The sequence below is a fragment of the Larus michahellis genome, chromosome 11, assembly GCF_964199755.1.
Source record: "Larus michahellis chromosome 11, bLarMic1.1, whole genome shotgun sequence".
Lineage (NCBI taxonomy): Eukaryota > Metazoa > Chordata > Aves > Charadriiformes > Laridae > Larus > Larus michahellis.
Window position 1 is genome coordinate 15,727,810 of NC_133906.1, and position 15,056 is coordinate 15,742,865.

The 15,056-nt window shown below is 37.2% G+C and overlaps 1 protein-coding gene across 1 annotated transcript; it reads left to right on the forward strand.

Moving 5' to 3' along the window:
* Nucleotides 1-390: 390 nt before the first annotated feature.
* Nucleotides 391-12,095, forward strand: LOC141749746 (F-box/LRR-repeat protein 21-like). The gene is given in 7 exon segments (XM_074603804.1): nt 391-480; nt 2,860-2,955; nt 7,006-7,066; nt 7,069-7,455; nt 8,832-8,954; nt 9,656-9,827; nt 11,142-12,095. Coding segments are annotated over 7 exon segments (1,488 nt in total). The 5' UTR covers nt 391-475; the 3' UTR covers nt 11,786-12,095.
* The last annotated feature ends 2,961 nt before the right edge of the window (nt 12,096-15,056 follow it).

Below are 15,056 nucleotides of genomic sequence, written 5' to 3' on the forward strand. Positions count from 1 at the left end.
ATAGCAAAGTTTGATCACCTAACTAACACTAAAAGTGGCAATGAGTTTGTATTTCTTCACTTAATGCAAGCATTAAGATGTTTAGCTGAATGCTGTTATTTTTAGGTCTCTGAGGCTTTGTTGTAAACATTAAAAATGTGATAAATCCCTCGAGAGAGAGAGGCTTGGTTTTAAGAAAAACGAGGATTGATTTTTTTTAAAAAAATAATAATCCTGTTCAGAAGCAAAAATGCCACCCACTAGAAGATCACTGTGTCCTAAATGAAGGAAAAAAACTTAATCTTGGAGCTCATCACGCTGAAGGACTAGAATATTCTGAAACTTAAGCTAAAAATGCATTTTTGATCTGTGTTTTGAAACATACTCAGCGATTGCATTTGAGGCTGCATCAGGAGTTCCAACAGTCTTCCAGCGCTGCCTTTTTTGTGTACCGTGTCTGCTGCACTTGTTCCCCAGATGGACTCTGAATTCCTTAATGTTGTGAGTGGGTGACCTTGATACTATCACTGAACTGTGATTATTTTTTTTTTTTAAAGACACTGTGATTAATGTGGCAAGTATTTCAGCTGTTAAAAGGCAGATCCATAAACATTAATTTCCAAGTGTTAGAAAGTTAAAGCTTAGTGACCATGATGGCTACTTTATCCTGGCGGATTTCCAAGTTTGAAAGGGTTTTTTTTATTTCTCAGAAACTTCATTTCTGCTGGATTTGGTTTTTTTGGGTTGGTTGGTTTGTTTGTTTTGTGGGGTTTTTTAAGTGTCTCTATTAGAAACCTGATTTTATGGTGTTTTGTTTTATTAATTCCTGCTGAGTCCTGGTGTTGAGAACTGAAAAGGAGAATCTACAAATTGGAGAAAGCGGTTATTTCTTTGTGGCTTGAATCTTTGTATAATAATAAAACCTCTTTTTTGCAACTGTAGCATGGGAAGCAGTGAACAGCTGCTGTCTTAACTGAGCCACTGCTGACCATTCCTTAGAATCCCCTGCCAAGACCCCATGTCATGGGAGAGATTTCATCGTCTTAATTTTAGCAGAAGTTTACAGTTCTGTTACCAGGATAAGCTGCAGAAACAGTTATTTAACTTGAATTTTTGTGGATCCCTGTTGGGTTTTGCAGATTTGAGTTTGTTTGAGTAGGATAACATGCAGCTGTGCAAAATACTTGATCACAGGACGCTGAGGTAGTAGAATTTATAGAGGAGAACAGCTGTATAGGGTACTGAACTAATATTTAATACTTTGCTCTACACAAATGAGGATTATGAGTAGATTTGATAAACCCCATCAGTTGCCAGAGTGTTTAATTTCAACGACTGTGCTGCTGCTGTTTATGTTTGGTAATAATTTGGCTAACTCTACTTTAGACTAACAATTCACTGTTATTTACGTAACAAGCATCTGTGATAACTAGTTATTTTTTGTCATAAACATATCTGTTTACATGAGCTGACATGGTTGCAGCTGCTTTGGATGGTTCTTGTGGCCTTGGACGCTTAAAGGAAGCATCCTTAGACTGTACACCTGATTATTTTTGTTGTTAACAAGAACTTTCAGTAACTTTTTTTTAAATGTAGTATCCAAAATTTTGCTACTTTTATCTGCAATGTAACATATAAACTCCTGTATGCTGGGGGGTTCAGGTCTGTGAAAGGGAAGCTCCCTTCATCAGGAGGCAGTCTGTAGTTAGGAGGTAGTATTCGCTGCTATCAATAACCAGCCCAAACCTTTGTGAAGTTCAGAAGCCTGCTGAACGCTATAGCTAGTCTTTATTGACTACATTAATAGAACTATATTTGATACATTTCTTACTATAAAAGGACATTGCTGTCCTTATCTTAATTTTCAGATCTTATTTTACTATTAACGATTACTTTGCTTGCACCCACACTGAGAAGTGTTGGAGAGAGTACTGAAGTCTTGAGTTTAACAGATGGAAGGGTATACTCCCTGTCCCCCCATGATAGGCACGTGAAGTTTATCATGCGGAGGATTTCAGTTATTTGGTGTGTTTTTATAAAAGCAAACTTAGTGATATTCTTGTGGGTAAAGCTTTGAATGATTACTTATGATGCGGGACACACAAACTTACCTGTAATGTGGTATTGAAAGAAAATAGTGTGGAGGGAGTTAGGGGACTTCTAATCTAAGCCCCCGTGATGTGGTTGTTGGTGATACACCTGCCAGGTTGTCCAGGCTGTCATGTGCTTTCTGGGAGCTCATAAACTGGGAGGAGGCTGCAGGCTGGGAGGTTTGTTGTTGATGGAGCATCTCCTGTCTTCCTTCTTGCCATGTGACTGTACCCAGGGCTGCGCCGGGTGGGGATGTCAGGCTGCTGCACGTTTGGTGGTAGGAAGCTGTGCCATGTGGCCTCTGTGTTTTCATCATCTGTTGCATACTTCCCTAGGCCAACAGACAGCCTTGCCAATGAAGGGCAAAAGGCAGGAAAAAAGATTTGGGGTTTTTTCACCTGTTCTCCATGTCTCTTAGATTACATTAGTAGTTATAGACAGTGTTATTAGCCAAACTTTACTACTAATGGTAATGATAATGCAAATATTGAATAACTCACTGTTTACATTGTACTCTTGGCCAGTACAATGCAAATGTAATTGCAACACATGTTTCCTATCAGTTTTACACTTAATCTGAGCTCACACTTCTATCAATGACACAGTATTTGCAATGTAGGATAAGCTACCTTGTGTTAAAATGATGCCCTCAAGCTCCTTTACTAAAGCAAGAAAATGTGTAAATTGATGTCAGCTTATTTTCCTATCATTTTTGCGTGGGATGTAATACAAGGATTATTTTTTTTTCCCAAAACTAATAAAGGTTTTTGTGGCATTTTATCTGGACAGGAGGGGAAAACAGACAGATGCTTGTGAGTGCCCCATGGCTGCAGCTGCCTCAGTTCATTCCTTTATTGCCTATTGTAACTTGGAAGCATTCTTTAGGTAAGAAAGCTGCTTCAAAATATGTCATGTGGTTTATAAACTTACACTTAATATGCTTCTGTGTTGAATCTTTCAATTGCATCTCAGTGTTTTGTGCTCTCAATTATAATGTTATTTATGTGTTCTGTTTACATGTGTCATAAACCTGCCTTTTATGTGTTAGAAACTGACAGCACTTTTTTAAATGAATTTTATGTGCTGTGCCGAGTTAGCAAAGGGATAGTCTGCTTGCTTCACAGGAGAACATGTAATACTTGTAGACTGACTGTGCAATACAAGGCCACTATAAATTACAAACTTCATCAGATGCCGCCTGTGAACAGAGTTACTAATGTGTATCAACTTTCTAATTATAAAGAAGCCTGTCTACACAGATCTTAAATTTTCTGATGTGCGAGCTGAGCAAGAGCATTACTTGCACAGATTTCAGTACTTGAATTTGATTTTGCTTAGGAGATAGGGGCTGCTTATCCTATTGCATTCCTAATTAACATGTGTATTACACCTATGTTAAACTTTACAACCATAAAGCTAATATTAACTGGGTAGTTTTTCAAAAGATGATGATATGACCCAGGAGAATCTAAAACCTCGTGTCTCCCATCTTTTAAAGAAAAAGATGGTTTCTAAAGATGTTATTACTGGCTGAACACAACAGTTTGTAAACATCTTCAGCTTCTAATTTACTTTTAATTTCAGATCTGTCATGATTTAGTAATATATGCGTTGCTGTTCCTGTAGCTTTCCATTAAAGCATCTTCAAATAATATAAAATGGGTAACTGAATTTGGAGGTTTGAGGTATATTTTCTTATAGCAAACCAAGATACTGTTTCATAATAAGATACAGGGCAGCTCTTTCGTATTAGTATATGGGAGCATATTTGTACATCATCGCTATCTCTTTTTCCAAGTAGAGTTTAATTAGCCAAAATAGTTTGTTTACTGTCAAGATTATCATGATGCAGTAAGCATACTTTTGGAGTAAAAGTGGGTAATGTTTAAAGCGAAGAGTCCTTAAATTTTAAAATATTAGAAGTCATATCTTTAACTATTTTGATGTATGTGGGGTTTGGTATATGGTAGGCTGCAAAAAAGTTAATGTTTCGTATCCAGGTTTGTAATTTCTCTAGGTAATATTCAAGAATTCAGAGGTGTATTTGTGTTGCATGAGAGTACTGATGTGACTAAAATTGTAGATAGTGCAAAACGTAGATTTCTTACAACAATTACACCTTCCCATTAGTTAAATGATAGTTTTCAGATAACATCTGGTAAAACTAATTGCCACTTTTTGTTATTCTACTTCCATGTCAGCCTTGCGGTACAGTGTGTACTGTTCATCTCAGTCTTTGTTCCAAAACTTAGTCCCTCCAGTGGGTCTCCCAGACATTGCAGAACAGTTTTTCTTTGGTCGGTGGCTTCACAGGTCAGTTCATCTTCTGGGACCCGTCCCTGCCTTCTGGTTAAGGAATCCATGCACACATACAGGATGACTCAACAGTGGGATGGATGTTCAGATACCAGAAAGGTGCTGGTAACTTGACAGGAACTTCCACATTCTTTGGAGGTATGTGTGCATGTAAACCTCTCATTGAATGCTACCTGGATTATATCACATGGAACTACAATGTAGTTAACTTCAGTTGTGTTTTAAAATATATACTGTTCATAGTTTAAGTATTCAGAACAAAATAAGCATTCACATTTTTACAGTAAATATTAGGGCTTCCAGTTTGGTGAAAAAAATTGTGATATGTAACCAATGGAACCTTTTTCTGGCTTTGCATCCCACATTGAGTAATAAAATTAAATTCTGCTAAAGTACTGCAATGCAGAATACTAAAAATAGAAATTCTAGAGTTATGAGTTTGAGGGATGCATTAACAAGAACAAGTTACGGCTGCGTTCCATCAGTGAGAGCATGGATACTGTGTATGCCATGCATACCTTGTTATGTCTCTTCCTATGAAGAGTCTCAACTGGATATACTGCATCTGGTCTGTAGCCTGGCCTGTGGTTTAGGGGAACGGTGTCCTTTCTAGTAGTTCTCAGATGCCAAAACTTCTTTGTGGGAGTCAAAACAGCACCCATGAAGCTCGACTAAGTTTCAAATAAAGTGAAAATTTCCAATTTTTTTTTTTTTTCAGAAACTTACAGTTTACCAAGATGTTGCAGAGTTACATGAGAATAGCAAAAGCGTAGAGAAGCTTCTCAGACAACAGCATTTGTGTAATTTCATTTTTTGTTCTGGACTTTAGTTTTAGGAAACAGGTGAATTTGTAATTCCTCCCAAGGAGGGAGGAGGGAAAAAAACCAAAACGAATATTTGACTGAAGCTAAATTTAGCAAGGCTGTGAGAAACTGGAAGAGAGAGTTATGTAATGGTTAATTACTACATCCACCCATAATGCTTTGGAATGCCCATTCATTGTGTGACTTAAAGCACTCAAAAGTCATAAAACACAGTTGTGTAGATTATAATTTGATAAAATTGTCAAGTAGCAAAATATTTATTCGTGTTAAGCTTACGTCTTCATTACATTAGTAACACAAATGTATTGTTTAGAAATACTGCCTTGTTTTGGAATGTATTGTTCTTCATTCTCTTTGACTTGCTGCCTTTGCTTGTTAATGCAAGGCACGTGTATCTATTGAGGGATGGAAAACTTCCATTATTAAATATAAAGAGTGTTACAAGCTTGTCTTTCTGTGTGTATCACCTATCCCTATCATAAATGGAACTTTAAAGAGACTAAGTGAAGATTTCTGAAGACTGCTAGAATGAATTCCTTGGTAATTGAGATGATTTGTCAGGAGGACAAACAGTAGAGAAGCTGGTCATACGAACAGCTCTTGATTAATTGGCTAGGTTGTTCTTTCCACTTCTCAAAGAATGCACATGCTTTCTTTTCATAAAAGTGGAGTTACGCTTGTGTGTCAGACACGTAATCAGCCATACAGATTGGGTTTTTTAAGTTGGGAAAAATGACAGATAAGTTTTCGATAGGATAGTCTGTATTTTGGCAGCCGTTTCTGGATTTTTGGTGTCTCCCCTTCCCTTTGCCCTGAAGATACCATGGAAAATTTTCAGTCCAGAAAAAGCACACTGTGAAGGTTGCTGTGGGAGATTTTTCAGTAATAATAGATAACATGTTCTGTTTGTTGTTGAAGAATGCATGGTTGCTTTGAAAATGTTAGCTTCAGTCTGGCTGGGAAGAGGTACAGTCTGGCTGAACACCTCATTAGTAGGGCACTTGAGATGGGGCCTCATCCCACTGTAAAATGAAGTAGCACTTGAAACAGTTAACTCGGTTGTTGAGAATTGACTGAATAACAGAATTCAGTCTAAAATGGTCTTGAGTAGATTGCACTGCTTCAGCACGCAAAAGCAGAGCTTTTCCTTATGCTGCTCTTTTCCGAACTCTGTCTCACGTGGCAACGGTTCCTCAGTCAAGTAGGTTCATGCATTTTGCTGTATTCTGGGATTACCATCTTTTTCTCTTGCTGAAAAACAGCACGTGAACCTCACTTACTTGGCCCTGTTTTGATAATTGGTCTCTGAAGTTCTTTGTTGTTAGTTGTACAGATGTTTTTCCTCTGCCTGGCATGATTTAAAAAAAAAAACAAAACCAACCTAAAACAATAAAGCAAAGCAGTGGGGGAGGTGGGCAAAGCTTTTGAATCTGTATCTTCTGAATGCATCTGTTCCAAGTTCATCGTTATTTAAAAAGGGAGTTTATGAATTGGGTTCTGTAGTTGATAAAATTCTTCTAGAAATCATGAGTAGATTCTGTAGTTTGTCTGTTGAGTTTAAACATAAACATACATAATTTGCTACTGCTAAACTAAATTTCTGTTAAATACTTCTTTTTCTACTTAGTGCTTGAAACACTATGAAGTACTAACACATAAAATGACACTTGGTAAATTAACAAACCCAAATTCTTTGGATTCAAATCAAGTTGTACAAAACAAAAGGTATCAAGAAAGACAGTCCTTGGTAATGTCTGTGCACTGGATATTGATATACGGACATGCCTTTTTTCAGAGACCTACTGTACGTGAGACCTTTCAGGAAACTGCAGTTTGAATCCATCGGATTGTTACAGTACCTGAAACCTTCACAATGAAGAGAGCTAGGCAGAAAGTTGGGGTTGAAAATGAAGCTCCTCAAACATCACAGAAAAGCAAAAAGCAGAAAACTTGTTTATATGGCTCAGTGTTTGGTGAATCTGACTTGCACACCTCGATGGACTGGGGAAGCCTTCCGCACCATGTTATTCTGCGCATTTTTCAGTTTCTACCTCTAGTAGATCGAGCCAGGGCATCTTCTGTTTGTCGAAGGTGGAATGAAATTTTTCACATCCCAGATCTCTGGAGGAGATTTGAATTTGAGCTTAGCCAGCCAGCCACTTCTTACTTAAAGTCTACACATCCTGATCTCATTCAGCAGATTATCAAGAGGCATGCTGATCATCTGCAGTATGTCAGCTTCAAGGTAAGTCTTGAATGAATGGTGGCTTGTTTTGTCAGATTACTGTGCATGACATATGCAGCTTCTCTGTCGCATGGCTCAAGTGTTGTACCTGGGAAGTCTTAGGTTTAAAAATGCAACTACTGCTGTAATTTATTTCCACACGTGCACATGGGTTCCTTCCATTCTCTACATTCTAATCTCTACAAAGTAAAGAAAGAGCTAATGTCATACAATACAGTGCTGAAGATATGTTTTCAGAATATGGAGAATACGTAGTATCTGTGAATCAATGTTAGTGGCAATCTGAGTTGGAAGACTGTTGTGCAGATAGACGTTACTTACATGTGGAAGCATTTGAGGAAATAAGTTTGTGTTGTATGTATAATTTACTTACAAAATAGAGCTATACAGTGAAGAACGTTTTGAAATTTAAGAACCCTGCTTTGAAAAACTATGAGTAAGGGAGAAAGATTCTGTGCCTGTATATTCAGGTGATTGACATATAAGGACATATTTAAGTAATGGTACACTTGATTTAAATGCGGGCTATGTTTGTAGTCTCAAAATTGCATGAATTCAGACTTTTCATTTGAATACTCGGTAGAGTTCACTGTTTATCTGAGGAGATCATAGTTAGAATTATAGGCACTTTGTTCACTTTTAATAGAAATTTCTTAAGAGGAGGTCATAGTTCTAAGCTGTGAAGGAAAAGCAGAAGAAAGCATTGATATTAAAGCCGGGTGAAAAACAGAAGCTTCTTTTTCTCGCACTGTTAGTGGTTTTACATTTGGAGATACTGTGACTTGCTTGCAGAGCAGTTAATGGATAATCAGGTATTAAATACCTGTAACTTCTACACTTCATATGACTGATTATCATGAATTAGCATTATAACATCTTAATGCAACTTCTGTGCTTTTTCAGCTATTCTTTTATCAGAGCTACTACAGAGGAGGAAGGTGAGATGAAACAGTGATTTGTCCAAAGTTAGTCATCAGGTTTATAGATGAATTAAGAATCAATTCATTATTCAAGATGCAAAGGTGTTGTCCTTGCCCCAAGAGTTTAGAATTGCCATTTAAAAAAAGGTGCATACTTACCACTGTCTGTTATAACACCAACACTAAAGTTATTTAGGAAGGCATGAGGTCATTTGAAGAGAAGGCTTAGATTTAAGCTCTCTGATCATATTAGAAATACCCAGCAGTCATACTTAGGAAAATTTTCTAATATAACTTTTCTGAAATTTCTAATTAATGTTGCGTTTTGTCCTTGTGGTAAATAGTCTGGTGCAGTACAGCTGAGTGGATGTGGACCTTGCAGTCTTGAATATCCAGGATGCTGTTTTCTAAGTAATAATAAAGAATGACTTCATGATTTTTAAATTGCTTTTATAGGTTGATAGTAGTACTGAGTCTGCAGAAGCAGCTTGCAACATCCTTTCTCAGTTGGTGAACTGTTCTATCAAGACACTGGGTTTGATTTCTACAGCAAAACCAAGCTTCATGAATGTCGCTAAGGTAATGTTCTGTGAACTGTAAATAGAGTTACTTAATTCACTCCTGAACTGCTTTAGCTTTCTTATTGTGTTGTTATTTGGCTGATGGTATTTTTATGAAACAGTCTGTATTTATTGGCATATCTTCTTTAATTTGTGACATCTGTTAGTATCAGGAAAATAGTTAAACATTGATTCCATTCTTTAAATCTAGTAGTGTTGATACTTTGTGGTGTAGAGATGAGGAATCGTTAGAAGGATTGAGCTTCCTCGTGTCAAGATTTAAAGATACAATGATTACATGCTGCAATATGTTAAAATATTTGGGAGGTTTTTTTCTTTGACTCTGTAGGTCACAGCAGAGTTACTTTCTGGAAAATAAAATAAATACCGTTTCCTTTTTTCTACAGATAAATTCTAGATACTTCATGCCCATCATTATGTCCATTTATCCCTGGTTTATTACTGCGAAAATATAAATCGGAGTGGATGAGTTAACTACTGAGTGTACAGTTAATTTTTGTCACATGTAGCAGTGTATTTTTAAACAAAGATGTCCTGTGTTCAAATAAGCCTGTCTTTGTTACAAAAGAAGGGGGATGCCTAAGATGTGATTATTTTTGTAGTTTCTGTGCATGCAAAACCTGAAGTTTAGATGCTGAAGTTCTGCCTGTCTTTTAATAAGTTAATTTTTTTCCCCCCTCCTTCAATTTCTCCAAACAGGCTCATTTTGCGTCAGCACTGACAGTAGTTTTTGTGAACTCCAAGTCATTATCATCAATCAAGATAGATGACACACCACTTGATGATCCTTCCTTGAAGGTTCTTGTTGCTAACAATAGTGATACTCTAAAACTGCTGAAAATGAGCAGTTGTCCTTATGTATCACCTGCTGGTGAGTAGTGAATATATATGAAAAATGTAGTAGTAAAGTATCATAAAACAATAGTCAAGAGTTAGTTTGAAACAAGTGATTCATAAAACTTTTAGTGCTCTTCTGAGTCTCTTAGAGGCCTTTTATTGTCCTGGTCTCGGCTTTGGACAGGATGAAGGGGAATAAGAATTGTGTCTTTGTGTTACTGAATGAGTTGGATTAATGAAGGTGGAGTTGCTTCTTGCTTTACTGTGTCTTCTAGAATCCTGGGGATTTTTTTTTTTTACATTCTTCTCAGCTGCTTCAGTACCTCTCGTGATAGGCCTTGAGGAGGAAAAGCCACCAAAATTAGTGCAAGCCTTTAACACACATTCCAAGGAGTTGTTCATTGTCAGTTCTGTGTAAGGGTAACCAAACGCGTGCGACTCTGTAAACTTAACTGGCATTCTGTGGGAACACACGTGCAAAATCCCTGACCCTGATGAAAGCAGTTGTCAATAACTGTTTTGTAAGGTGCTGTGCGTTTAACTTACTGAGCAGAAGTGTTATACTTCAAAGATACATTAAAAAAAACCACCATGGAGTGTGTATTAATTTAAAAAACCAGTAGTGCAAGACTAAGAGACTTTCAGTTTCTCTAGTGCCCTCGTGTGTCCAGATCTGGTAGTACAAACATGCTAATTTAGTATTGGTTGGTGAAGGGCTCAGTCCCTTCAAAATAGAAGTTGAGAGCTTTTGAGTCCCTTCTCATGTACCTTTCTCCTGAAACCCTGGTCCTAGGGAAGGGGAATTCTGGTCTGGTCTCCTTCCTATATTCTTATGAAGAGTCTACAAAAGGTGTTTTAATCTGTGTACGTTGTATTCCAACAGATTAAGAGCAGTTACGTTGTTTATGCCTTAATTCAGGGAAGGATCTGTTTTAGCATAGCTCTTAAAGTACGCTACTGGTGGTCATTTAAATAGAATGCTTAGATGAATGCTGAAGGAAGGAGTATTAGGGAAGGGAGCAGTGGCAACTTCAGCTGGACCTTACCTGATTTCAGCTGCCTCTTCAAAGCTGAGGAAATTCTGCATAGGGATGAGCAAAGAGGAAAAAAGATATGCAGATCCAAGATGAATGCGACTAGTTAGACTTGCTGCTTTTACTGATAAGTGTTCATGGCCAAAACACCATAAAAGGGTGTGGATATCTAAACTTTATCATATTTCATGGGGTTTGGATGTAGGCAAGAATACTTGAGCCAATAGAATTAGTACCTGCTTGAGCTTTACAGCAAACAGCTGTGCTTATATTCACTTGTTGTTTTACAGAGTAACTTTTTTTTTGTTCCTCAGGAATTCTTTGTGTTGCTGACCAGTGTCATGGACTTAAGGAGCTGGCTTTGAACTACTATATATTAAGTGATGAACTGCTACTGGCTCTTTCAAGTGAAAAACATGTTGATCTTGAACACCTTCGCATAGACGTTGTGAGTGAAAATCCCGGACAAGTCGAATTTCACACTATTAAAAAGCAAAGCTGGGATGCTCTTGTTAAACACTCCCCCAAAGTCAACATTGTGATGTATTTCTTCTTATATGAAGAAGAATTTGATGCTTTCTTCAGAGAGGAAACCCCTGTTACACACCTTTACTTTGGTCGTGCAGTCAGCAAAGCAATGTTAGGTCGTATTGGCATGAATTGCCCGAGGTTAATTGAGTTGGTTGTGTGTGCTAATGGACTTCAGCCTTTGGACGATGAACTTATTCGGATTGCTGAGCGCTGTAAGAACTTAACAGCAATGGGACTTGGTGAATGTGAAGTAACTTGCAGAGGTTTTATTGAATTTGTTAAGATGTGTGGGGGCAGGCTAACCCAGCTTTCGATAATGGAGGAGGTACTGATTCCAGATAATGATTATAGTTTAGATCGACTTCATTTGGAAGTCTCCAAACATCTTGGAAGAATGTGGTTTCCTGATATGATGCCAACATGGTAAATTCTCTATATTTGTGGGTAAACTGGTAGAGTCAGGCGTTGCTTTCTATGCAAATAAAGAATTTAAAAATGAAATATGAAAACTTAATTTCCAGATTTGAGTTTTTGTACCTTGAGAACCTCTAGTAGCATAACAGCAAAACATTCTAGAATGTTAATGGTCTATTGAAATAGAAAACAGATTAAGTGTACTTAACACTTCTGAAAGTATGTCTGTGGTTTACAGGTGCTTCAAACTCCAGTGAACTTGGGCTTCTCTGAGCTTCGATTTAAATGTTCCATTCACATTAAAGAATTTTTTTTTTCGTGTCTATGTTTAGTCTTTCCAATCTAGTCAGAAGAGGACTATAGAAACTTTTCCTTTAGCAAATCTAACTTTATGGGAAGCTGAATACAACTTGGAATTCATGAAAACCATATTACTTTTCATGTTTTATACAGCTATTTTTTCAAAATATTCATGTTATAAATGTAAAAACTTGTACATTAATATACTTAACACTAGCCCAGGTTACTCAAATATATAATCTAGCTTAAACTCATGACAGGATATTAAAATGTTCTGGTAAATAAGCTTATACTTACAAAAAAAAAATTACAGTTTTAAATTGCACTTTAACTTTTGCCATATTAGCTAAACTGTATAGACTGCATTGTACAGTATGTTGTTATTCTGTCTTATGCATTAAATGGATGGGAAAAAGACCTTGTTAAAATTAATTAATTTAAAAGTTGGATCTAGACTGATTGATTGTGTGGGTGAATGACAGAGCACTCTGGAAACTGCCAGAGTATAAGGAAAAACTTCTGGGTTTGAGAAAGTTGAAGTCTCTGATTAGAGATTGACGTCTGAATGCTGTTGCATGTTCTCATTATTAAGAGAAGATATGAAGGATGTCATAAACGTGGCTAGTGAGAAGGAAGGATCAAATGGAATACGGTTATCTTTGATCACTTTCCATCTGAATCAAGGGTTTAGAGCACTTAAAAAAAAAAAAAAATATATATATATATTTGCCAGTTAGAGGCCAAAATGGCCTCTGGTAATCCTGCCTATATCTCACAGAGCTGTGCTGTAACCCCCGATTTCTAGAGTAAGGATTGCTGGAGGTGATCCTGAATTTTTTATTTCAGGACTGTTTAATACTTGTTGCTATTAATTGATTTTTGAGGAAGCAGGTGTTATTTCTTTATTTTCTTTAAAGGGGAAAGGAACGGTGAGTTGATGTGAATTAGAGTATGTATTTTCGTGTTGACGTTTTGCACACTGTAAACTGAAATGCATCATATATAAATTTTGCTGTAATTATTTTCATGCTGTAGTTGTTCCATCTTCCTATTTATAATGAGAAGTCTACATTTGATTTGCTGGTAGTATTTCTCACATCAGATAAAATGTCAGTTTCTTCCACACTTACGCTTCTCTACTGCAAAAATAACAGCTACAGGGTTAAACCGCCATTGTCTTGGACAGACTTGTTCCCAGTTGCAAGCTAAAGGATTTAAGATAACAACATATAAGGCCTGTCTGACTTGGTAATGCATTATTGCCTGTTGCACAGTTAAGAAGCATCTGACTCTGGTTACTAGCACCTGCTACCCAAGCACTTGCTTCTGTAATAAAGGGGGTTATAATTGTCTTTTAAACAAAAGACTGAAATATTTCTAAACAGTATTTGGTTTAAGGTGGGGTTTGCTTTAAATGTAAACATAATAAAGTGGTCTAATACATGCACAGATATTAGATTTTTATCCATTTGTTGTTGCATCACGTCCTCCCATTATGCAGGGTTCTGTCCTGTTAGAAACCATCTACTTGACAAACCTGGGCAGAGGCAGTAGAGATGATTACCTGCTGGATTATAGTGAATTAGTCATTGCCATTTCATGTTCATGCCTCAAACTTGAGGATTTTTGACATGCTAAAACTATAAAATGGCATATGGACAATGTTGTAGATGGTTGGTAAGTCCCAGAGTCCTCCATGTCTCTAGCCAACATAACAGCATTAATGAACTATCAAACACTGGTGGCTATATCCAGAAATGCAGTTCAGGAGGAAACTAAAATGCTTTGAATATTGTCCCTTTCTTTGTCCCTGTTACTAAAGCAGATTTTTCTGTGAAGTTGTGAATGTTAGCTTGCTCCAGCTCCAAGCTTCTAGTAAAATGGGCCTGCATTTTTTAATGTTGTGAATTTTGGTGTGATTTCTTTTTTTTCCGGTGCATTCACTCCGCTAACTGATCTTAACAAGACCTGTTGATACTTGGGTTTATAACTAAATGTCAACAAAATGGATGCATTGGTCTCAATGTGAAATATTGATTGCTCACTGGTAGAGTGGGAAACTAATTTTAGTTCTTTTCATTCATTAGTCGGTCATCCTTAATGACTGTGGTGGAGGTATTGTGCTTGGCAAGAACCTCTGCAGGTAGCTGCCTGCTGCCACTACTTCCTGGTATCCCTTGTGTAGCTGGGACTTCAGAGCTCTGCCTTGTCCTGTCTGGGGCGAGGTTTGGCTCTTTTATTGGCTTTTCCTGGTTTTACTGCCCTGCAAAGGCTTTCTGCAACCCCATCTCTGAAGTGTATAATGCAATCATACAGTTTGTTAGAGTAACAAGAACCCTCAAAATGAAGCACAGAACTTCCCCCCCATGTGCTAAGGGGATTTGTAGGGTCAGTAGGAAGTCCAAGTTGCAGTGAGAAGCTAACAGTAGTGCACCTCTTCTGCCACATGAGGGGGTGAGAGATTTCATGCTCCCTGACTTTTCAGACTCCTTGAGAAAGCTTATAATTAGTCATTGTTAATTTCTGGATTCTTTTGTAAATGCAAATTCCAACAAAAACCTGACTCTTTTTTTTCCTTGTGTGGAGTCCCTTTTGCCACCCAATAGAGACACTGGTGGTTCTGGCATGACATCTCTAAACAGCATATTTTATTCCTTGTGGAGTGTTTAAATAAATTTCCTTCTACTTCTCAGTTCAGGTACCTTCAAAATCTAAAGTAATCTTGTTTGCCAAGGTGTAGTTCGTCAGTTAGCCCAACATACAATGCTTGCAACTATTACAGGTACTTAAAAACCAATACCAAACTGGTATCTGGAGTGTGTATCAATGTTAGCACCTTGCACTATTGTGTAAGGCCCAAAGTCATATTGAATCAGTAGTAACATTGTGCATATTGTGTAACTTTTTTAATTATGTAAAATACACTTTTTCTTTCCTTCCTTCACTGAGATGGGCTGTCCACATGATAAAGAAAAACAACTTTT